Genomic DNA, 26,776 nt, shown 5'->3' with positions numbered 1-26,776 from the left:
TCTGTGTATTGTATTGTATTGACCCCCTTCTTTTTGACACCTACTGCACGCCCAACCTACCTTGAATTGCCTTTCCCATTTTTTTTCCCTTCAAGGATTTTTTCCTTGTCTTCTGGGAGAGTCAAATGCTGGGGGGATGTCTAAAGATAGGGCCTGTTAAAGCCCATTGGAGCATTCCTTGTGTGATTTTGGGCTATACAAACATAAATTGTATTGTATTGTCCAGTAGATTAACACAATAAGAATGGTCACTGAGTGTGTAATATAGTGATTCATGTGTATCATTTGGGGGTAGGAAATAGAATTTAAAAAAAAAAGTCTCCAATTAAATATCTATAGAACTGACTTTATTTTTTGACTTTTATTTTATATCGCACTCACTATGAACGGAGCAAAATAAAGTAAAAATAAGCAGAGAGAGTAAGCCAAAAACAATACTCAATGCTCCATTTTTTTACAGTGACCACTTCTTAATCATTCTGTCTTTCTTTAAAACCCATTCCTTCCAAACACAAGAACAAATATGATACCGTGAACAACATCCACACTGTGCTTGTCTCTTGTTCTTTTGTCATCCCGAGACTCAGGGTTTTGCTCTGCTGACTCCTCTCGGTGATGTGAGCACACACCAACAAACAAATAAATAAATAAAGCTTGAAGACGTTGGTGTCATATGCAGTTTATATATTTAGATTCTACATAAAGCTTACATGCACAATGTGAGTTTGGTTTATTTTAGCATTGACTCCATCAGTCCTTATGGAGGCCACTGTTCTCATTTCCACATGTAAGGTCTCTACTGTGAAGTCGGGTATTATTAGATATTTTACAAATGTACTGTAAATATTTTCAAAAAGTCGTCTCTGGCGTCTCTGTAATATGGGGGCCAGAGTCCCCGTTATGTGACGTCTCCAGAGGAGGATTACAAGAACTGGCTGATCCTCGGTCCTCACAGCTCTAAAGATTTTGGAATGTTTGGGGACTCTTGTCATGACAGTCATCTTTGAAGTTGGTTTTGCATTATAAGGACTATGATGAAGTCAATACTAAAACAAGTCATGGATACAAACATAGATGAGAAATAATATGTAGTATAATATGAAAAAAAAGTAATCAATTTATCATGCATGGACTTTAAAACCGAGCGTACAATGCAATTATGTAACAAATTGGATAGAAAGGCAAAGAACCAAAGGCATCTGGGAGATATTTTTGGCTATTACAATGTGTCTGTACTGAGTCTGCGGTTAACGTAGTGTGAAATAAAACCTTACTGTTTGTTTAATTCTATGCATTATGGAGTATTTATCGCCTTAATTCAAGGTGCATGTTGCATTTGTTTTAGTAAAATGAATAACCATCAGGGCAAACAGAAATATTCGTTTTGATTCTCATGCAATAGAGAAACTTATTTGCATTTTCTTCAGGAGACGGATTGCCCCACACGGTAAAGTAGCTTGAGTGATCTCAAATGCTTCTGCCAGCCTCCACAAATGACAGATCTTAAAGGTCAAATTTTATAACTAAATGGCCTGGATGTCCCCCCATGCGATTCATGAAGAGAGGGCACCATATCCCACTGACTTGACCGTGATTTCCCTAGTGCCACTCTTCCCCAAACATCCCACTTGGCCAACATAACCACATAGCGGTAAACATGGAAACCGCCTCACGTATCCTTTATAAAGGTCCGCAGCTTTCCCAGGCTTTGTTTATACCCAACATATATTTAGTGATGTCCTAAACTGTCAAGAATTAGGAGTTTGGCTGCTATGTTTGAAATTAAATTATCTTTAAAACAAACATTCAGGTTGCAAAGAAAAAGCACCCATAAATATTTATATAATGGCATACAAAGCAGCTACGACGTGAGCATACATATTTATAATCACACTTTGTTCTTATATTAATATTCTTACCTAATCTTATTTTTTCCCTTTCCTGTAATTTTCTCTTTGACATTGCATAAAGCACTTTGAGCTACATTCTTTGTACGAAAGTGTGCTACAGAAATAAATGTTTTTGTTAGTAATATATGAAAATATATGAATGGGATTTATAATTATTTTAACTAAATTTACTAATTAACTTGAATGTGGAATATTATAATGTAATAAAAAATGCATATATCTGAATGGGATTTTTGCCTTTATTTAATTAAATTTACTAATAAAGTTGAATGTGGAATATTATAATGTAATAAAAAAATGCAGGGAATTACAACAAGTTTTCTGAAACAGTAAAGCATTTGCCACTTTTGGATTTTGTAACATTGACAGCGCCCATGTATATGGAGACACTCATGAGGCCCCAAGCTCCTTCTCGCTTACTCGGGTCTGCTGATGATGTCATCAAATCTCAGTCCAATCGATCAGGTGGTGGAACAAACTGTCCACCTAAATCGAAACTGCTAACTCGTTTAAGGGGGTACTCATACTAGGCCATTTGTTCCGTACCGTGCCTGAGTATGATTACTCCTCCTCCTTACTCCCCAGCTGGCCTGCACTCACACTGTGTTTTAATGTTCTGGGCCTGGGTGCGCATTCGTTAGCACCATGCAACTTCGTGTGAAGCCAAAACAAGATAGCATGCATGTCAAAATGATTTTCCTTATTTTGTGTTTTTTTCTGGAGTCGCATAGGGCAGGATAACGCTCTACCCTCTTACAGATTTATTGAGTGTGCAGTGTTTTGCTGTTACTTGTGCTGCGCGATTTTTACGGAGACAAATGAAATTTTAAGGAGGAATTTGCAGCTTTTCTTGCCAACTACATTTCACGTTCATGTGTAAGGTGAGAATAAAAACCTGTTTTTAACTCAAATAAAATGACGTTGCATCATTGACGTCATGTCTGAGTTCCATGCAATATTGACGGCTTGTTTAGAAATCACACTATTCCCGAATCCTGCTGAACCATGCCTGAGCACAACTCTTTTCCAAGTGGGCCACAGCACAGTATGGTTGACGTGGCACAGAGTGACCACACTAGTCAAATGAACAAGATTCTGGGGAGGTTTACATGCAGAACAAACATGCATGGGCATGGAACAAATTGTTAGTGAGAATGCCCCTCAGAAACGTTTGAAGACCCTCTTGTTCTGTGAATTTCTATCTAATTGATAAACGGCTTTGATTGATTCTTGTAACTAAGGAGGGATTAACTAGTCTTGCATTGTTCTGTTTCACTCGCAGTGATCAATTTTGTAACCTTGTCCTGTAGCACGACTGATGTTCACTAGATTATGCTGAACTCTTTTGCAAGTCACTTTGGAGAAAAGAAACTATTAGGTAAATAAATGTTTAATTAATTTAATTAAATGTAATTATACATTCGGCATATATAAATATAACTGTGTGCGCTGTGAACTTTCCCAATGTAGTTAAGGTGCAATCAAAAACCACCGAAATCTCCATGCTGTACAAACCGTATCTGTGCTCTTTGGATGCTGGTAGACATGTCTGACTGGTGGTGGGTATTATGGGAAAGAGGCACTAACAACACAAGGCAACATTTAGAAAAAAACAATAAATTTAGATCATGTTACACATGACGACAAGAAGACATTGTTAGTATGCAATATGTTACAAGACTTTTGTGTTTGGCCTGAGACCATGGCTATACCTTTTATGTGTTTCAAGGACCATATAGGGATGGCAAGAGTTTTGGTTAATTGTGGTGCAAGCACTTTGGGAGGAGGCAGTGGAAATTGCCGGTAAACACGCACTTGCATTGTGTTGCATGTGTATTTGCGTCAGTGAAATGATCTCATTACTATATGTAGTATTTCTTCAAACGTGCGCTATCTTTAGGGTTGACATGATGCTACGAGGGTGGGCTCTGGCCTCTGCAATCCTGGGCTAGGTTAATCTGATTCAGTAATGGATGGGTGGATGGATGGAAATCGTTTGCTTGAATTCTTTACGATTCTGTGATATTGAAAACAGTCAGATAGATGGATGGACTGAAGGAAACCTGAAGGTTGTCATGTTGGTAAAGATTGAATAAAAGTTTACTTGTGTGGTCAGAATATAGATGGCCATATGCTTCCATACAAACATATATACTTATATATGTATATATTGTCACATGAGTGTTAGAGGGTCAACTGCTGGACTCATCAGAGGTAAGCATTACCACTCCGGGACACAAGGAGCGCTGTCGCTGCCAGTGTTGTCTCTTTTTGTACTCACAGTGTAAAGAAACCACCCAGTGATGACAACTGACTACAACATTTTGTCCCAGTGACTATAAAACGGAGACACTCCGGTCTGGGGTCATCTCATTCCAGGACAAGTAGACTGGAGGATGGATCTCCACCTCGATGTGTGTGACCTAAGCCTTGATCTCAAAACCAGAGCTTTCCAGGTGAAATTACCTTGCTTTTCTATTATTTGTATCATCAAGAGCCTATTTATTATTTTTAGACTTAGTAGTTATTAAAAGGAATGAACCGGTTGGTGCCTCAACATCTCTTAGATGGACTTGTGTCGATGAAAATATGCATAGCAAGAGCAAAGCAGGTAGAGCACCAGGAGGCACTAAACAGGAATATTTGTGTATTATACGACATAAGACAGATTTAATTTCAGAGTTATAATGTGTTCCTTTGGGCAGCTGTAGTTTGATGTGTGTCTGTAAGTTAACGGAGTAGCTTTGTTCTGTGAGTAATGTAATAAACAAGGACCTCCTTGTATCCTCTGTGGTCAGCCATATACTGTAAGAGTATCATAGTGTTATAATATCAAGGCAGAACATCTACCTGTGTCTCTTTCTGTCTCTCTTCCCTTCTATATAAAGTAGATTTAATTTTAAAATGGCCTGTGTATGAGTCATGACGTATTACATTGGGTTGCTGTACTTAGATGTGTGTGTGTGTTAGTTAACAGAGTAGTAAGTTGTGTTCTGTGAGAAATGCAAGACAAGAGGTCCTCCTTGCAACCTTTGTGTTCAGCTGCGTTATTGAACGTATACACTGTAATGTTATCACACTGCTGTTACATGTTATGATTTCAGGGCATAACATTGACCTTCATCTATGTCTCTGGCCCTCTCCACCCTGTCTGTGTAAAGCAGATGTCATTTTGAAATGGCCTTTGTGTGAGTCATAATGTCCTCCATTGGGCTGCTGTACTCAGATGTGGGTCTGTAGTTAACTGTTTAGTTGTGTTCTGTAAGAAATGCAATACATAAGGACCTCCTTCTATCCTCTATGGTCAGCCATATACTGTAAGAGTATCATAGAGTTATAATATCAGGGCAGAACATCTCTCTTCCCTTCTATACAAAGTAGATTTCTTTTTGAAATGCCCTGTTCGTCATTATATGTTCCATTGGGCTGCTGTACTTAGATGTGCGTCTTTTAGTTAACTGATTAGTTGCGTTCTGTAAAAAATGCAACGAACAAGGACCTCCTTGCAACCTTTGTGTTCAGCTGTTTTATTGAACGTATACACTGTAATAGTATCACTCTGTTGTTACATGTCACGATTTCAGGTAATAACATCAACCAAATTCATTTTAAAATGCCTTGTGTGTGTCGTAATGTGTTTTATTGGGCTGCTGTACTTGAGATGTGTGTCTTTTAGTTAACTGATTAGTTGTGTTTTGTAAGAAATGCAATGAACAAAGTCCTCCTTGTATCCTCTATGGTCAGCCATATACCGCAAGAGTATCATAGTGTTATAATATCAGGGAAGAACATCTACCTGTGTCTGTTTCTGTCTCTTTTCCCTTCTATACAAAGTAGATTTTATTTTGAAATGCCCTGTACGTCATTATATGTTCCATTGGGCTGCTGTACTTAGATGTGTGTCAGATAGTAGCTATGTTCTGTGAGTAAGGAAATAATCAAGGACCTCCTTGTATCTTCTGTGGTCAGCCATATACACTGTAATAGTATCACTCTGTTGTTACATGTCACGATGTCAGGTAATAACATCAACCAAATTCATTTTAAAATGCCTTGTTTGAGTCATAATGCACTCCACTGGGCTGCTGTACTGAGGTGTGTGTCTATTAGTTAACTGATTAGTTGTGTTCTGTAAGAAATGCAATGTACAAGGACCTTCTTATATCCTCTATGGTCAGCTATATACTGTAAGAGTATCATAGAGTTATAATATCAGGGCAGACCATCTGCCTGCATCTCTGTCTCTGTCCCTCCCTCTTTCTGTATAAAGCAGATTTCATTTTGAAATGCCCTGTACGTCATTATATGTTCCATTGGGCTGCTGTACTTAGATGTGTGTCAGATAGTTAACGAAGTAGCTCTATTCTGTGAGTAAGGAAATAATCAAGGACCTCCTTGTATCTTCTGTGGTCAGCCATATACTATAAGAATATCATATTGTTATAATATCAGGTGGCAGAGCATCAGCTTGCGTCTCTCCCTCTCCCTTTCATTTCCTCCCTCTAAATAATTCAAGCATTTATGTGTCTATATTGTTAATAAACATAATGAACTTAACATGAAAACATATATACTTGATTGAGAGATTAAAACAATACAACAAAAGTAAAATGAAGATGTCTAGTAACATATGAGGGTTATCTCTAAGAAGGGAAGATTTAAAGGCATTGTTTTACTCTGACCAATGCAGATCCTGACTTATATTGACGACAAATAAAAAAAAAAAAATACAAGCAGATCCAGTGCTAAAAATATGAATGTGCATAAAGAATAATACAGGAACCAACCAAATATTTAAGAGACTGACAAAGGAGAATTGATTAGAATAACCATAGGTTCCAAGTGACTGACTAGGTGGTCATACATTGCAGGCTTTTATTGAATTAAGTGAAGTCAGATTGGCATGAATTGGATGAATCGGTCAGAGTTGCAGAGCTGAACACATGGAGTGTGGATTACTTTCAGTACACATAAAGCTTTAACAATACTTACAAGTACAAAGTGCTAAGGGCATGGGCCCGGTGCGGCCCAAAACCTGGATGATAAAGCGCAAGTCTGTGTTTGAGTGTGTGTGTGTGTATTATATTATTGGGGCTGCGCAAAGTCATTCAGGAAGGAAGATGCATACAGTAGAGAGGCTGCACCATACATGACAAAATAAAGAGCGACTGGCAGGCAGCTCATCTGGACTGTTTCAGCTTCAAAGTGAAGTAAACTGGAATCAAGGCCAAAATTAGAGATGGTCCATTACAAGTGGGAATAAACTGACTTTGACCAGAAAAGGACTGTGTGCGTTTGTGAGCGTATCTATAAACAATGGGTTTCAAAGTGTTAGAGCCTCCTTTGAATACAATGCCTCCATTAAAACAGGTGGCTGTCTAAAAGGCCTGGTCGCCTCAGGCCTATACACTTGCTCATCACTTATATCTCACTTCAGAAAAAGTATCTTTTTGCCCAATTTGTGTTTAAGTTATAATTCCACAAACAAGGAAAATATAATGAGGGCAAGAATACTTATCTTTAATGCTTCTTACTCTAAATCATAAAGTCGCAGACTCAAATCCCACCACTGCCACACTGTGTAACCATGAGGTGCACATTTGCTGCTTCATGTTCCTACGAGGCACTTCAAGGAGGTGCTCACCATTTTAGGTGCTCTTTTAAAGTTACATAACATAACATTCTCAAACCCACTTAATCCAAATCAAGGTCACAGACTAGGTGAAGCCCACTCAGACAGCCCTGGGCGCAAGGCAGGAAACTGCCCACTGGTCCATTGTAGGCCCAGTATTCGAAAACAAACAATTAAACTGCATTTCTGTTTTCTGATTGGCTCTCACCAACAAAGGCTCACTATAGGAATCACACTCTTCTGGCCTTGCTGCAGAACTCGAGTCAGCTTTTATTCTCATTCATTCCTGTCTTGTTATGACTGATATAAAATTGGTCCCGCATGACATGGGAAAAATATACAATTTTGTAAAAGAACAAGAGTTCACTTAAACAATTCCATTGGCTGCAGTTTAACGGTTTCATTAAAATAATTCAGTTTAAGCGGTGGAAATGTAAATCTCATTTGATTTCTATGTAAAATAGATTATTCATGCAGGACACGGGGAGAAGATGAGTTACAAGTTTTTAAAGCATGTGGGCAGCTAATCCTGTGACCAGAATTTGGTGGCAAGCTATCTACCAATGATCAGCATAGCTTAACTCGCATTTAGGTCTTGTCCACTTACACCCTGCCACACAGATGTCCATGACACTGACTGCAAAGGGTAATTTCCCTTGATTATGAAAGGGCATGAACATTCCCACTTGAGGACCATTTCTAATAAGTAGCACTTTGGAGGATTATACATCTTTCTCCAAAGCTCACACTTTGTGCCACTGCTGTTTTTTTATGATACTATGGTGTTCTGAAGATAGAATCCTTGTCTTGTGTTGTGAAACAGTATGATAAAGTAGTCTGCCAGTCAAGCAGTATTAGGGTGACGATAGTGATTTCAATGCTCAGGAGTCTCGATGTCAGCGGATGTCATTTTGCACAGCCCAGCCACATAGCTACTTCAGTAACTCTTGATACAGCTCTGAACGCAGGAATCTGGCAAAGGAATCTTTCTCCATCAGGGCAAAAATTCTCTTCTGAGCCAAATCAAAGGTGGTAGGAGTGGGTTCAACGAGGTTCTGGATTGTAACATCTTTGGTAAAATGATCGATGTTCACCTGTTGGTAGAAAAAATAATGTTTATTAATTTATATATATGTATACACACATGCACACACACACACACACATATTATATACGCCCAGGAGGACCAGAGGAGGGCTTGTACCTCCTCCAGACCGTGAGGGGGCGACCGCCCTGGTTATGTTGGGGGCCACGGGTAAAGGGCTTGGAAGCCCAGCCCTGTAGGGACCCGTGGCCACCGCCAGGCGGCGCCCCGGTGCCTGAACAACCCTGGAGCCCAGCACTTCCACCACACCAGGAAGTGCTGGGGGGAAGAAGACAGGGGACACGCGGAGGGCTTCCAGATGCGCAGCCGGCACTTTCGCCACTCTGGGGCGTGTCTTCGGAGGAATGCCGGGAAGCAGCTGGAGCTTATCTGGGTTCCTATTTAAGGGGCCGCCTCCCTTCAGTCGAGGGCGAAGGTTGGGTGGAAGAGAGACGGAGCTGGAGAGAGCACTGGAGGCGGCCAGGAGAAAGGCTATTTGACTGTGTGCCCTGGACATTGGGAGAACAGTGCTGGAGTACACTGACTTTTTTTGTAAATATTGTGTAAATAAAACGTGTGTTGGGTGCAAAAGCGATGTCCGTCTGTCTGTGTCTGGGTTCAAGTTCACAATATATATATATATTCCTCCCACCAGTAATGCACAAGCAAGGCCAGCACGTCGGAAAAACAAAACGTCTGAAGAAAGTCACTCGCTTAGGCACTAATACACAAGTGAGGCGAGCATGTCGGCAAAACGAATCCTCCTAGGAGAGAGACCCCCAGAGTAGTTCCTTTTAATTACCTGACATCTCTGCATTTCAATCTATTTTCTGATGATTTCAATAGTTTCTAGGACCCCGGGCTTTTTACAGCATGGGCTTACACAGCTAGTATATATATATTTCTCTTTATATATAATACGCTACCGTGGCAGTTCGTTTGTCTGTCCAAGATTTTAAATCACCTGCAGCTCACAAACTGTTTGTCTACTGACCTGAAATTTGGTACACATATACTACTATGTGACATCTACTATCTGCTTTTGGTGTGATGATTGACCTCCAAGATTATTCCTCTCTTTATTTTTATTTTATTGTAGAATCAACTCTCAGCAGTGGCCAGCAGGGTGGCCATGAGGCGTTCTCATCCCTACCACCTTCACCGTCACTTCTCCTACCTCTTCATATCTTAAATCATTCTTGAGGAAGATTGAAGAGTTAAGTGCCATCTTAAGTGAAAAATTAAAGAAAACTTACTAAGTAATTGCAACACAAACACTGACTTAATTAGTTAGTTTTAACATGAAAAGATGCTGACGAAAGAAGAGAAGAAGCAGGCCGCTAGGGTGGAGAAAAGAAGAGCTGCTCAGGAAACAGCAAGCCCATCAAACTAATGAATGCTAAACATACAGAGAAAGGGGATGAAAACTATGAATGCTCAAGTCAAGTGTGTATATATATATATATATATAGTCCTACAACTCTGGTCTGAATATATATATACTAGCAAAATACCCGCGCTTCGCAGCGGAGAAGTAGTGTGTTAAAGAAGTAATGAAAAAGAAAAGGGAACATTTTAATAATAACGTAACATGACTGTCAATGTAATTGTTTTGTGACTGTTATGAGTGTTGCTGTCATCAAAGATTTGATTATCATTATTTCTTTCAATCAGGTTCGTATTTGGAGGATGTGTTGTGTTCAAATTACATTCCGTGTTTGTGAATCGCTGTAAAGATAACAGGTTTCATTCATCGATTTGTTTCTTACTGCATCAATAAACAGCTCGTCCTGATCCTCTTTATCTGAGACGTGACACACTGCATGCACGGGTTTTTTTTTACACTGTCTTCCTTTAGCTGGACATTGACTTTTTCCACCGTGTGCTTTGTTTCTGCAGTAGCTGCACTTATGAATATGCTTGTATGCGTTTCTCGCTTCATATTTTTTTGCTGCCTTCTCAATTGTGTAATGCGTTTTTTGTTCAGCGCTCTTTGGAACTGTTGCTTTTTATCTGCGTACTGCGCCAGTTCACATAAGCCGCTCGGTGTACATGCATCGAAGGTTCTCAGCTGTGCTTGTGCCATCTTGTGCGATGTCCATGGCTTTATTTAATGTTAGCTAAGACCCGGCACTTAAAAGTTTCTCTCGCAGTTTCACCGAGTTTATGCCAAACACCACCCTGACCATCTCATCTTCGTCTGCATAAGCACAGTCCTTCACCCATGAATATTTAGCGGCAGTGTTTCTATTGGATTGCCGCTGATGGACGGCCTTATATGGGCAGGCACTCAATTATGTGAGAGGCGTGATGATGCGACATGCAACTCCGCCTCCCATGGCCATCGAGCTGCAGTCTATTACAGTATATATATGTAAGTAGGTTCCAGTTATGACCATTACGTGTAGAATTTCGAAATGAAACCTGCTTAACTTTTGTAAGGAAGCTGTAAGGAATGAGCCTGCCAAATTTCAGCCTTCTACCTACACGGGAAGTTGGAGAATTAGTGATGAGTGAGTGAGTGAGTCAGTCAGTCAGTCAGTGAGGGCTTTGCCTTTTATTAGTATATAACACGTGGACAAAATTGTTGGTACCCTTCAGTCAATGAAAGAAAAACTCACAATGGTCACAGAAATAACTTTAATCTGACAAAAGTAATAGTAAATAAAAATTCTATGAAATTTAACTAATAAAAGTCAGACATTGCTTTTCAACCATGCTTCAACAGAATTATTTAAAAAAATAAACTCATGAAACAGGCCTGATGATGGTACCCCTAGAAAAAGACTGAAAATAATGTGACCAAAGGGACATGTTAATCCAAGGTGTGTCCACTAATTAGCATCACAGGTGTCTGCAATCTTGTAATCAGTCAGTGGACCTATATATAGGGCTCCAGGTAGTCACTGTGCTGTTTGGTGACATGGTGTGTACCACACTCAACATGGACCAGAGGAAGCGAAGGAAAGAGATGTCTCAGGAGATTAGAAAGAAAATTATAGACAAGCATGTCAAAGGTAAAGGCTATAAGACCATCTTGAAGCAGCTTGATGTTCCTGTGACTACAGTTGCACATATTATTCAGAAATTTAAGATCCATGGGACTGTAGCCATCCTCCCTGGACGTGGCAGCAGGAGGAAAATTGATGACAAATCAAAGAGACGGATAATACGAATGGTAACAAAAGAGCCCAGAAAAACTTCTAAAGAGATCCAAGGTGAACTTCAAGCTCAAGGAACATCAGTGTCAGATCACACCATCCGTCGTTGTTTGAGCCAAAGTGGACTTCATGGGAGACGACCAAGGAGGACACCATTGTTGAAAACAAATCATAAAAAAGCCTGACTGGAATTTGCCAAACTACATGTGGACAAGCCACAAAGATTCTGGGAAAATGTCCTATGGACAGATGAGACAAAAATTGAACTTTTTGCCAAGGCACATCAGCTCTATGTTCACAGACAGAAAAATGAAGCATATCAAGAAAAGAACACTGTCCCTTCTGTGAAACATGGAGGAGGCTCTGTTATGTTCTGGGGCTGCTTTGCTGCATCTGGCACAGGGTGTCTTGAATCTGTGCAGGGTACAATGAAATCTCAAGACTATCAAGGGATTCTAAAGAGAAATGTGCTGGCCAGTGTCAGAAAGCTTGGTCTCAGTCGCAGGTCATGGGTCTTGCAACAGGACAATGACCCAAAACACACAGCTAAAAACACCCAAGAATGGCTAAGAGGAAAACATTGGACTATTCTAAAGTGGCCTTCTATGAGCCCTGACCTCAATCCTATTGAGCATCTTTGAAAGAGCTGAAACATGCCGTCTGGAAAAGGCACCCTTCAAACCTGAGACAACTGGAGCAGTTTGCTCATGAGGAGTGAGCCAGAATACCTGCTGAGAAGTGCAGAAGTCTCATTGACAGTTACAGGAATCGTTTGATTGCAGTGATTGCCTCAAAAGGTTGTGCAACAAAATATTAAGTTAGGGGTACCATCATTTTTGTCCAGGCCTGTTTCATGAGTTTATTTTTTTAAATAATTCTGTTGAAGCATGGTTGAAAATCAATATCTGACTTTTATTAGTTAAATTTCATAGAATTTTTATTTACTATTACTTTTGTCAGATTAAAGTTATTTCTGTGACCATTGTGAGTTTTTCTTTCTTTGACTGAAGGGTACCAACAATTTTGTCCACGTGTACATAAATGAGTACACCCCCTTTAAAAAGTACGAATTTAATTAGTAGCTCAATGAACAAAAGAACAATTTCCAAAATTTTCACAAGGCTGAGTTTTATTGAACACTTGTTTAACTCCATAACATGAAATTAAGGTTAATAATATAACTTAGATCACGAAATCTTCAGTTTTACTCAAATTGGTTGAAGCAAAAATGAATACACCCTGCAACAAAAACTACTACATCTAGTATTTTGTATGACCATCGTGATTTTTAAGGACAGCACCAAGTCTTCTAGGCATGGAATGAACAAGTTGGCAACATATTGCAACATCCATCTTTTTCCATTCTTCAAGAATAACCTCTTTTAGAGCCTGGATGCTGGATGGAGAGTGATGCTCAACTTGTCGCTTCAGAATTCCCCACAGGTGTTCGATTGGGTTCAGATCATACTTGGTCATTCAATCACCTTCACCCTGTTCTTCTTCAGAAATGCAACAGTAGCTTTAGATGTGTGTTTTGGATCATTGTCGTGTTGGAAAAGTGCACGACGACCAAGTGCAAGGAGTGATGGCAGCATCTTCTCCTTCAGTATAGAGCAGCACATTGTTGACTTCATGATACCATCAATGAAATGCAGCTCTCCAACACCAGCAGCACTCATGCAGCCCCACATAAGGGCACTGCCACCACCATGTTTCACTGTAGGCACCATGCATTTTTCTTTGAAATCCTCACCTTTACGACGCCATACAGTTTTGAAACCATTAGTTCCAAAAACAGTGATCTTTGTCTCATCACTCCAGAGTATAGAGTCCCAGTAGTCTTCATCTTTTTCAGCATGGGCCCTATCACATTCTAGGCATGCTTTTTTGTGCATGGGCTTTAGGCGAGGCTTCCTTCATGGACGATTCCCATGCATGCCATTCCTCTGCAGTGTGCGCCATATGGTGTTACGGGAAACGGTCACTTCAGTTCGGCTTTCTACTGATTTAGCTAACTGCAGTGAACTTGCATGCCGATTTTCTTCAACCCTTCTCATCAGAAGGCGCTCCTTCGAGATGTTAACTTCTGTGAATGGCCTGGATGTCTCTGTAAGATGGTTGCACTTCCATATTTCGTAACTTTTTGGATCACTTTTGCTACAGTATTTTGACTGATATGTAAAGCTTTGCTGATCTTCTTGTAGCCCTCACCTTTTTTGTGTAAAGTAATGATTTCCTTTCTCAGATTTTTTGACATTTCTCTTCCATGTGGAGCCATTGCTGACAGCATGAAATGGGAAGGGCTTTTCTTTGTTAAGTAATGCCCTTTGATAGTCACCTGTCTGCTGGACACCTCTTAAATGAATCATTAGTCTCACCTGTGGTTGAATGCCTGTTAATTAGAATTGTGTAGTCTTAAGTGTGGCTTTTCTCCTAAGACTATAATTGGGGTGTACTCATTTTTGCAACATGGGCTTGAATGAATTTGTTAGGAAAATCACTTTTTTGTGTGTGCAAATTAACAAATCTTGTTTGCAATCAATGGCCCACATTTGTGGGAGTATTTTGTAGTACAGTATCTCATAGAAAATGTTGATACTGAAAGGAAACTAAAGGTTTTCTGACAAATGTAGTGGGGTGTACTCATTTATGCTGAGCACTTGTATATATACAATATATATAATATATATATAACCTTGGAAAAAGAGACGAGATGTGATTTTCTCAGAGAGAGACTTTCATGTCCCACGAGACTAGACTTTGTGCCAAGAGATTTAACTATGCTTGGGGCCGGAAATAAAAGTCAAAGAGTAGATGACAGAACGTCATAAAGAATTCAAAAACGTTTGGCGTGAAATACATGCAGTGCAGGTTAGAGATAACGGAAGTACAAAAATTCGGAAGACTCAAAAGAATTATAGTAGAAATCGCATTAGTGCAAACAAACGAAAATTATTACTCTGTGAAATGACGGAACAGCGAAAAGAGATTGAATATATATTGTTCAGATTTAAACTTTAAGTCAGAGACTTGTGGATGATCTAATTCGTGTTGCCATCAGAGAAAAGTAGTGTTTCTTCCCAATGAAGAGTCGTATCTGTGAGAATTAAAAGATTTGTTGTTTGGTGAAAGTGAAATCCTGCGAGAGAAAATTTCAAGCCCCGTGAGACAAGACTTTATGCAAAGAAATTTGAAAAAGTCCTTCCCTGATCTAAATTTTTACAACCATGCCCATGGCTCAATCATTTCTCATTTGTGTAAATGCTATTGTCAGACACAGTTTGTGTAGAGAGAATGAAACAAAATTCACTCACGGGCAGTTATACGTTGTGTTGTCACAATGTAATTCCAAACATGGAATCAAAAATCAATGCGATATTTACAAAAAGGTAAGAGCAAAAAGAGATCGAATATATGGACATAGGTGATATGACAGAAGTATGTAGATATTGTTTGTCTTTAAACTTAAGTTGGAGACTTGTAGATCATCTAGTTCATGTTGCCATCAGGGAAAAGTAATGTTTTTTCCCAATGAAGAGGCGTATCTGTGAAAATGAAAAGATTTGTTGTTTGGTGAAAGTGAAATCCACATATGCGTGCATCAAAGATGTGAAGTTGCTGGCGCGTAGGGGGCACAATATGATATTTGATTAACCACAAATAAGGTGAAACACATGTCTTGTACTCTTTGTAATATTTGGCAGGTACTATATAACATGTCTATGATCAGACCTGTGCATATACAGTATATATATATTGTCGCACACGTGTGAGAAGGAGGAAGCTGTTTGGACCAAGTGAGGGTAATTCCATGCCAGGCCAGGGGGTGGCATGATGCACTTAACCTTCTTCTGTTATCTTTGCAGACCACATTCATCCTTGAAAACATCAGTTCCAGTTCTGGTGCCCAGAAGCACATCACTTCCAGTTCTGGTGCCCAGAAGCATGCCACTTTTGGTTCCAGTGCCCAGAAGCAAATCATTTCTGTTTCTGGTGCCCAGAGGTACATCACTTCTGGTCTTGGCATTTAAAGCTGCCATATTTACAACAGTGATTCAGTTATTGTTTGGACTCCATCGAATGCACATCAGTGTTGATTTTCAAACCCATTGCAGCCAGGGATATTATACAGGTGGCTGCCTCAAACCTTTTTAAGTGTGTCGAGTCTGATCATTTCACAATATACTGCATATTATAAGTGGCTAACACTCCTCTCTCTTCCATTCACAGTACTGAGAAGAACCCCGGTAATCTCATTTGATGCCACCCGTGGAGCTCATAGAATGCCTCACCCCTTCCAGTCGGGATCAAATTAAAGGAGAATGCCCACAGTGTCATGTCTCAGTCAAGCAGAAGAAGCCCCAAAGCTGCCTGAAGTTGTTCAGAGTCTGGATTGGCCGACCTTTCTTTTGCTTGCCCACAACAATACTTTTGATTTATTGACAGTAAATCTGGCTCCACAATGTTTATTGTGGGCTCCACGACTATTCCTGCCTGTGACCACATACTGTATGTATGAGACAGGTCTTGATTCACATACAGTTTTACATAATAACACTAAAAGCAATTTTGCAATTGCGAAATACAAAACTCACTAGAAGGAGTTTTCGAGTGGCTTTAAAGGATTCTAAAAGAAGTTTCTTATCAGTCTTTGTTGGATGTTTAGGAATGTTATCAGAATTGGCAATGTGGGAATTAATGACAAGAACACATTTGGAAATTGTTATATTGAACATCTTATTTGTATTTTTCTAATAACTTCCCATGTTTTGGTGGTGTAATTTTATGCTCTAATTGGGGGTTTCCACTACTGCAAATCACAAATCTGGTGTTATTGAAATTATACCTTACTTTTGCTGTTATTCTAATTATTTATTTAATTTTTTACTATCGTCACAGCTATCTTGGATGAGTATAGTTGGCATCATTTTTGTTCTAGAGTTACTCTAGTGTTCCTGTGGGCTGGATTTCTGAGTTACTTTGCTATTTGAACAGACAAAATCCACAACAAATATTATTTGCTTGTGGTTTTTTAGATTTCTTCTTTGGATTCTTCAGTTTTTGACCTTTGCTTGTATTTTTTGACCACAAACCTTGTCTCTTATTTTGGGGACATCTCTCACCAACCTTCATTAATAAACAATAGCAAGTAAATGACCTGATGATTTATAAACAGCAAATAACTTATTTGTTTTGAAACTGTCCCCTTTGAAATAAAGCAATAAGTTCATGAATGCAGTCAGAGAAGGACGAAATCCACTGAAAACACAAATTCTGTTTCAGCGCCACACAACAAGTAAGTATGAAGTACCTCTTTTGGAGCTTCAGTCTGAATAAATTCCTCATAGATTTTCTTAGCTTTGGTTTCCATTTTTATTGGAGACTTGATTTTCTTGTATTCTTCACAGGCCATCCAAAACTCAATATTCTCCTCACTGAACTCGGACATCAGGAAGCTTCGGAAAGCATTCAGGCCATCTGCAAAACAAGGCAGGGAACACGAGAGTCAATAATGTCATGAGTGAAGCAATGCAGAAGAGCCACCGTTCTGTGTAGAAGTTAGTTCTAAATGCCAATGGCTCCAGTCTTCACTTTAGCAAACTTTCCATAAGAGCAGGGGAATTTAAGGAGCTTTTGACACATCTAATAAGATGGGGTTAATCCACCTTAAAAAAGAATAAGTGTCTGCCTGTGTGTTTCGTCTGGTTGCTATGTGTCTGTCATTCCAACAGATGGTGCATCACAAATATTAACACTCTTGTTACATTTCCGATACCAAATGGCATATAGCAGAGACATATGCATTCCATGGTGTTGCAGACATTAACGCCAAGATCTTAGATGGATAGCACAGCTATGCATAAGTAATTGGGCATCAGATAAATCTCATATTCGTTTGTTTGTTTCAAAACATTAGCTGCTGACAGTCATCAGAATTTTGACATAATTATTGTTTAGCAGATAATCGTAAATAAGGGCAGCAGGGTGGTGCTGTTGTTAGTGTTAGTTAATATCCTGGGTTCAGGTCATTGTCACCTGGTCATTGTCTATGTTCTCCATGTGTCTGTGCAGGTTTTCCTCCATGTACCCCAGTTTTCCTCATATATCACCAAATACCCGAAAATTAGGTTTGTTCTTGGCATTTTTTTTTTCATTTTGGGTCAGAAGTGGATATTAAGTCAAAAATACAAGCAGGGGGTCATTACCAAAAAGACAAACTGATCCAAAACTTAACCAAAAAGACTAAACAAGACTTGAAATCGGATAGACAACAGAGAAAGTTATAAAATTAAACCAAACACACATTTGTGCAGAAATGGTTGAGGGAATCCAAACACGGATGCTTAGAGCATACACTTCTCCATTTATAGAGTCACAACAATGGTGTAACATGTCATACATTATCTATCTATCTATCTATCTATCAACATCTACTATGAAAATCGTAGAATGTTTAGAATCAATTTTAAAATACTTCTACTTGGATACAAGGCTCTAAACAATCTTAGCGCTCCCTACATTTCAGAATTTCTTTTTCCTTATGTACAAAATCTTAGATCAGCAAATACTGGTTTGTTCATTATTCCATAAAAGAACTGGGGAGACAGCTTTCTGTTCTTAGGCACCTAAAATTTGGAATAATTTACCAATAGAAATATTCCAGGCTAAATTTTTGGAATATTTAAAAAAAACTTCAATTTATTTTAATCTGACTTTCCAGTAATTTAAACATTACATAGTGATCTGATGATAAGTTTGGCTCTCTGTTGTATAAATGAGTAGCCGGTATTAATCCATTGCTTTCTTTGTCTTTTTTTTTTTGTCTCTTATCCCATCCTGTGTTACGCCACCCACCCCTGGTCAAAGAGCTCTAATCTGAAGTCACCTGGGGTACTGAAGGAAATGAGGAGGACTTGGAAACCTTTATTGATGACTGTCCTAACTGTATCAATTGTGCCCAGTGGAGGGTGGCTGACTAGCTGGCCTAGGACATTCTGACTAATACGATGCAGAAGCGATAGACTTAACTATTTGATTTTCTTGCTCCTGTATCCTGACTGTGGCCCTCCACAGGTTTATTTTTCACCTATTGGACCAGTCGTTGGAGTTTTTTGTTTTCCTCTCCTCTGTGTCAGCTAATCACATTCTAGATTCAAGAAGTCCATCTACATCCTAAATCTACAGAAACAATTATGGACAGTCTTATGTGTTTTTGTATTTTTTCATTCGATTTAATAACATCAAACTGTCTCTACTTATTGTGTTGCCATGTACAGTACACATGACTAACTCATTTACAGATACACTGTATATACGGGGTGTGATCAAAAAGTACGGTGAATGTTGATGCAGAGCACCATCCAAGAGCAATGCAAAACACTTCAATGCCGGTTCTGACAGGTCCATCCTAGAGCCGAGTTTGTGACCAGTTTCAACTGGTTTGATACTGTCAGGCGTTTGTGAGCCACTGTTGAGTTCAAGTGTGTTTTCAAGTTTGTCGTTAATAATGGATATTGAGCAACATGAAATTTTGTATCTAATTTCAAAATTCTCAGGAAACCCATCAGATGTTAAAATTGGTTTATGGTGACACTGCACCGACAATTAAGACTGTTTACAAGTGGTTTGATCGATTTTGTAATGGATCTGACTTGGTTGAAGATGAGAAAAGATCAGGAAGTCCTTCAACATCAATAACCGAGGAAAATGTAGAAACGGTTTCATTCTTCATCATGACAACGCTCCTTGTCACACATCCCTTCTAGTACGACAATTTCTGTCAAATAAAAACATTACGCTGTGTCCGCATCTGGCACCATGTGACTTCTGGCTCTTCCCTATATTGAGAATGACCATGAAAGGCAAATGATTTAAATCCATTGAGGACATCCAGGCAGACACGACCCACCCAACTAAAGAACTGCTTTGCAAAGTGGCAGGGGTGTTGGGATAAGTGCATTCGAAGTGAAGGAGAGTATTCTGAGGGTGACTAGTAGTTATAAATCTTTTACTGCAATAAAAGTTTCCTTTTTAAAACATTCACCGTATTTTTTGATCTCACCTCGTATATTTATTTTATATATATTGTGAGGCGGCACGGTGGCGCAGTGGTAGCGCTGCTGCCTCGCAGTTAGGAGACCCGGGTTCGCTTCCCGGGTCCTCCCTGCGTGGAGTTTGCATGTTCTCCCCGTGTCTGTGTGGGTTTCCTCCGGGTGCTCCGGTTTCCTCCCGCAGTCCAAAGACATGCTGGTTAGGTGGATTGGCGATTCTAAATTGGCCCTAGTTTGTGTGTGAGTGTGCCCTGCGGTGGGTTGGCACCCTGCCTGGGATTGGTTCCTGCCTTGTGCCCTGTGTTGGTTGGGATTGGCTCCAGCAGACCCCCGTGACCCTGTGTTCAGATTCAGTGGGTTAGAAAATGGATGCATGGATGGATATATATTGTGAGCTTTTTGAATTCTTTTAGAACAATTAGAACAATTAGAACAATCTAGACGAGAACAGGCCATTCAGCCCAACAAAGCTCGCCAGTCCTATCCACTTGCTTCCTCCAAGAAAACATCAAGTCGAGTTTTGAAAGTCCCTAACGTCTTACTGTCTACCACACTACTTGGTAACTTATTCCAAGTGTCTATCGTTCTTTGTGTAAAGAAAAACTTCCTAATGTTTGTGCGAAATTTACCCTTAACAAGTTTCCAACTGTGTCCCCGTGTTCTTGATGAGCTCATTTTAAAATACAAGTCTCGATCCACTGTACTAATTCCCTTCATAATTTTAAACACTTCAATCATGTCACCTCTTAATCTTCTTTTGCTTAAACTGTAAAGGCTCAGCTCTTTTAATCTTTCCTCATAATTCAACCCCTGTAGACCTGGAATCAGCCTAGTCGCTCTTCTCTGGACCTTTTCTAGTGCTGCTATGTCCTTTTGTAGCCTGGAGACCAAAACTGCACACAGTACTCAAGATGAGGCCTCACCAGTGCATTATAAAGGTTGAGCATAACCTCCTTGGACTTGTACTCCACAGATCGTGCTATATAACCTAACATTCTGTTAGCCTTCTTAATGGCTTCTGAACACTGTTTGGAAGTTGATAGCTTGGAGTCCACTATGACTCCTAAATCCTTCTCATAAGGTGTACTCTCGATTTTTCGACCGCCCATTGTGTATTCAAACCTAATATTTTTACTTCCTATGTGTAATACTTTACATTTACTGACATTAAATTTCATCTGCCACAAATCTGCCCAAGCCTGTATGCTATCCAAGTCCTTCTGTAATGATATAACGGATTCCAAATTATCTGCTAATCCACCTATCTTGGTATCATCTGCAAACTTAACCAGCTTGTTACTTATATTCCTATCTAAATCATTTATATATATTAAAAATAGCAGCGGCCCTAGCACTGACCCCTGTGGAACACCACTCTTAACATCGCCAGTTCTGATGAGGTTCCTCGCACCATCACCCTCTGCTTCCTGTGTCTGAGCCAATTCTGCACCCATCTAAAAACATCACCCTGAATTCCCACTTCTTTTAACTTGATGCCCAACCTCTCATGTGGCACCTTATCAAATGCTTTCTGAAAGTCCAGATAAATAATATCATAAGCTCCACTTTGATCGTATCCTTTTGTTGCCTCCTCATAGAATTCCAACATGTTAGTAAAACACGACCTCCCCCTTCTGAACCCATGCTGACTGTTCAGAATAACTCCTGTCCTTGTCATGTGTTGCTCAATCTTATCCTTAATAATTCCTTCCATTAATTTTCCTGTGATGCTTGTTAAGCTTACTGGCCTATAGTTGCTTGGATCTGCCCTGTCACCCTTTTTATATAATGGGATGATATTTGCCATTTTCCAGTCCTTTGGAATCTCTCCAGTGCACAGTGACTTCCTAAAAATATGTGTCAAGGGTTTATATATGTACTCACTAGCCTCCTTAAGAACACGAGGATAAATATTATCTGGGCCTGGTGATTTGTTTGATTTCATCTTATTTAATCTGAGCAGCACTTCTCCCTCTACAATTTCCAAATCCCTCAGTACCTCCTTAGTAGTTGTGTTTACCTCTGGCAGGTTATCCACTTGCTCACTTGTAAACACCTCAGAAAAATGTAAGTTTAGGGCATCTGCTATTTCATTGTCTGTATCTTTTAATTCCCTTTACTATTCCTGATGAACTTGACCTCCTCCTTAACTGTTCTTTTACTACTAAAATACTGAAAGAATCTCTTGGGGTCTTCTTTCGCCTTATCTGCTATATTCCTCTCCAACTGTCTTTTAGCCTCTCTGATATCCTTCTTAATGGTTGCCCTCATGTTCTCATACGCTACGGTTCTCTTTGCAGTCATTAGTCTTATATGCCTTATACAGCAGTTTTTCCTTTGCAACTTCTTTTTAAATCTTTATTAATCCATCGTGGAGATTTTTTAGTTTCCTATTACTTCCAAATTTAGGTATGTATCTGTCCTGCATTACATGTAAAACATTTTAAACCTGTTCCACTGCTCCTCGACTGTCTCCACATTTAAAAGCTTATCCCAGTCTATCCTACTTAGACTTTGTCGCATCTGCTCAAAATTAGCCCTACTAAAGTTCAACTTAACAATTTTAGTCTTTGCATCTGTACTCTTACAAAATACTGAGAATTGTATTACATTATGGTCACTTGACCCTAGTGGTTCAATCACCTCTACACCCTCAATTCTATCCTGATTATTACAGAATACTAAATCCAGATAGGCTTCACCCCTTGTTGGTGCTTTAACATGCTGTGTTAAAAACAGTCGCGATTACTTCTAAAACTCCTGCTCTTGTGCTCCTCCATCTGTAAGGTTATCCCAGTTAATATTTGGATAATTAAAGTCCCCATGACTATAATATCCCCTGTAAACTTGCCTTTTGATATTACTAAAAGATGTGTGTTGAAATTACTGTCTGAATTGGGTGGTCTATAACACACTCCTAAAATGAGACCTTTTCCCTAATATTTTCCAGGCGAAGCCACATGTCCTCACTAAGATGGGGCTCATCATCCAACTGAAGATGACTTACATTTAATTCCTGTTTGGCATAAACAGCAACCCCACCTCCTTTTCTGTTCTGTCTATCCTTCCTAAAAATGTGTATCCCTCTATGTTACACTCATCCCCATCTTTGTTATTTAGCCAGGTTTCCGTTATTGCTATAATATCATAATTGTGCTCTGCTACATACAACTCCAACTCACTTACCTTATTTTTGATACTTCTAGCATTAAGGCAAGCTATTTTTAATGTGTTAATCCTTCTATCTTTACGTGTTTGCTTAAAATTTACATTACTATGCATTTTTATTTCTACACCATTGTTTGTTCTTCCATGTATAGATCTAAATCTGGCCTGTCCTAAACTCCCTGCCCCCATCCCCTAGTTTAAACAATCCTCGACTAGCCTACACATACGCCTCCCCAATACATTGATGCCCCTCCGGTTCAGATGTAACCCGTCACGGGAACAGGTCCCATCTGTTCCAAAAGGAGTCCCAATGCCCCATAAACCTATACCCTTCTACCCTGCACCAAGATTTGAGCCACGCGTTAAGCCTTCTAATCTCCTCAATCTTACCTGGACTGGCGTGGCACAGGCAGAACTTCGGAGAAGACTACCTTGTCAGTTCTGCTCCTCAGCTTGGTACCTAACTCTTTGAATTTGGATCGCAGAACTGACAGACTACCCTTATGTATGTCATTTGTTCCAACGTGGACAATGACAACTGGATCCACCCGCTCTGGCCAAGAGCCTATCCACCCTTCCAGGAGGTCTCCCACCTGTGCTCCCGGAAGGCAACACACCGTCTGAGACTCTCTCTCTCTGGAGCACACCTGCGCTTCAATCCCCTAATGATTGAGTCCCCAACTATCACTACCTCTCTCTTTTTGGGAACTGGTTTTGAGGTGGCCCGTTGGGGCTCCTCAACCCTGCCTACCACCTCAGAATTATCAGAGTCACCGTCCAGCTCCGCCAGGACATGATAACGGTTAGACACTTCTAATTCTGGGGTTGATGCCCCCGGACAGTGTGCACCCTTTACCTTACGCCTTGCGACCGTGACCCACCTATTCCTACCTGTCTGGTCTGGAATCTCCTCCTGCGCCACCTTAGGGGTGCACACTATCTCTCTAAAGGACACCTGGGCCAAGTCCGCCAATTCTCTATTACAACGCAGGTCAGCCAACTCCTCCTCCAGTTCAGCGACCCTGAGCTCGAGGTGCTGGATCAGCTGGCATCTCTTGCAGATGTAGCCCTCATAGACAACTGGCTCTTCCAAACCATCATCTAAAAGTCCAACATCCAACAGGACTTGCATTGCACTGGCCTCATTATTAAAATTTGATTTGGGATTACTAAGCTGCCTTAACTATATATATTTTTTTTTCTTAAAATTAAATTTCTTCTTCTTTCAGCTGCTCCTTAACTTAAATGGTAACACTAAGATCTGCTACAGATATTTTACACCTTTTCCCCTTAAGCTCCTGTACTGTTCTCCCTCTCAGCTGCCTGCTGCCTGCCTTTCTATGAGGTTAACTTTACTTTTCTCTGTCTCTTCTAGCTTTGCGCTCTTCTTACTTATAAGCTCTTCACTCGCACTGTTTGTATTCCCCCGTATTAATGAACCAATACGCTGTCGCCCACTTAACTGTTCTGCCTCTGGACGCTAAGGACTGTTTAATCTAAAATAAACAAATAAATAAAACTTTACTACCTTATTTGCTCCTACTGCTCCTTGTGCCTGATCGGTGTCTTAACGCAGGCCGCTTACCTGCGCACTACTGAGTTTCCACCTTTTACTGCTTTGAAGTCAGCCGCGGCCTTTTTTTCTTTTCCTTTAAACTAAGGAATCGCTGTTACGACGACGCGGTTATTTATTTACAAATGCCGATATCAGTTACTGCTGCTTTCTACCCTGCCGCCTCGATGCTAATTCAAATACAGATAACAAGAAAAGAACAAGTACAAATAACTTTTCCAAGCGCACTTCCAAACACCCAGCTACTTTTGCTCTTGTGCGGCGAAAAAAGCAAAAAACCCTTCTAAAGGGAAAAAAGCTTTAAAATTCCCACACGGTTCCTTAGAGGCAACCAAAACCCAAGTTTTAAGAGCAAAATGTATTTTTTTAATGTAAATCTCACACCACAGAACAAACCAACACTCTCAACAGACTCTAGCGTTTGCAAAGCACACGTCAGCACAAAGCACACGTGACTCTCAGCTCTGAGCACCCTCCTCCTCAGCTTTACAAATGTAGAGAGGAAGTAAATGCTAAAGAACCTGACCATGGAGTGGTAAGTGAGTTAGTTATTCTTCACAATAAAGAATATAAAAAGGGAAAACAGGGTCAGCATTGGACCTTACGAGATAAGACAGCAACTAAATAACATATTTAGTTAGGCCTACTTTTTTGTGAGCAGCAAGTAATGTAGTTAAGTTACATTTAATAGTAACATTTCTCAATATTGTTCATAGCTAAGAAAAGAGTAATTACTTGTGTTTTTATCTGTTTGGTTTAGAGCTCCTCACTTCTGAGCGTCAATTTTCTAACCTTTTCTTCTTGTTTAAAATCAGTCCTCCAAAAATTTTTAATTACCTCTCAGACAGTCTTGGACTCACAATCCCTCCTAACCCACTAACAGCTGTGTTTGGGGTTCTTCCAGAGGGTCTTAAAGTGGAGAAAGACAAACAAATTGTGATTGCATTCACTACACTGTTGGCACGCAGACTTATTCTGATAAACTGGAAGAACCCAAACTCTCCTCTTTTAAGTCAGTGGGAAACTGATGTGTTATATTATTTGAAATTGGAAAAAATCAAATACTCAGTTAGAGGATCTGTGCAGACTTTTTTCAAAACATGGCAGGATCTAATCAGTAATATTTTGAAATGATTTTATAAAGCACAGAGAATTTATTAATTTAGGTATTTTACAAGCCTTAAATTTTACACCGTTTGGCTTGCTCTCTCTCTCAAGGGTGGGGATCGATCTGTTCTTAGCATAATTCTCTTTTTTTTTGTAAAAACGTGATTGCTATGTATTGATTGTAATAAAATTAATAAATAAATAAAAAAAAAAATCAGTCCTCAGGCAGATGCCTACTGGATCATAATGACCTGTTTTGTACAGTGCATTTAGAAAGTATTCAGACCCCTTACCTTTTTTCATATTTTGTTACTGTATAAGCCAGAAAACAAAGCCCTGGATGAAACACAAAAATGAAAGTTGAATCGAGAAATTTGCTAAACCATTTCTCGCAATGAATTTGCTGGGTTCGTCACTGACCTATCTTACTGGATTTTTTTCCCCAAAAATTCCCTATACGGCTAGGTTAGACAAACATTTTACACCCATTGTCCCATGATGCTTTGCGTGGCCAGTGTAACATCACAGAGCTGTAACAGCCATGTTAGATGGAGATGTCATTACCTGATCTGTACTTCCTTCGCACCCATCATCCCATGATGCTTTGCATGTCAAGTATGACATTATAGAACTGTAACAGCCACATTAGATGGAAATGCCACTGACTGATCTGCAGTACCTTCACACCCATTGTCCCATGATGCTTTGCGCAGCCAGTGTAACATCACAAAACTGTAACAGCCATGTTAGATGGAGATGTCACTACCCAATCTGCACTACCTGTCTGATTTACATCTCGCATGTGAAGAGCTTTCACACATGTTTATTGTAAGTGTCCTCCACCTCACACTTTATGGTGCTGTCCGATCTGTATCATGCATGCACAAACAATTTATGGCATATACACGCACGTGTGATGTCACTAGCCAATTGGTACTCCAGTCAGATTTGCACACTGCATGCATTTTAAGCAGTTACCAGTCAACATTATGTGTGTTTTTGGGAAGTAGGAGGAAAGTTGAACAATTGAAGAAATCCCCTCGAAGACTAAGGATAATATAAAAGTTCCATACAGACAATAACCGAATGC

At 39.8% G+C, this 26,776-nt stretch overlaps 1 protein-coding gene across 1 annotated transcript in view; it reads right to left on the bottom strand.

Moving 5' to 3' along the window:
* Positions 1 to 663: 663 nt before the first annotated feature.
* The window catches only part of LOC120515153 (regulator of G-protein signaling 5-like), a 104,368-nt gene continuing 78,255 nt past the window's right edge, over positions 664 to 26,776 (bottom strand). Inside the window, exons 4-5 of the mRNA XM_039735906.1 lie at positions 17,099 to 17,265; positions 664 to 8,636 (exon numbers count right to left, since the gene is read on the bottom strand). Coding sequence (XP_039591840.1) covers positions 8,475 to 8,636; positions 17,099 to 17,265 — 329 coding nt within the window. The 3' untranslated portion in view covers positions 664 to 8,474. The remainder of the gene's footprint in view (positions 8,637 to 17,098; positions 17,266 to 26,776) is intronic.

This window comes from Polypterus senegalus, chromosome 14 (assembly GCF_016835505.1).
Source record: "Polypterus senegalus isolate Bchr_013 chromosome 14, ASM1683550v1, whole genome shotgun sequence".
Taxonomy (NCBI): domain Eukaryota; kingdom Metazoa; phylum Chordata; class Cladistia; order Polypteriformes; family Polypteridae; genus Polypterus; species Polypterus senegalus.
The sequence above is the reverse complement of the archived record's forward strand: the minus strand, read 5'-3'. Positions and strand labels throughout refer to the sequence as shown.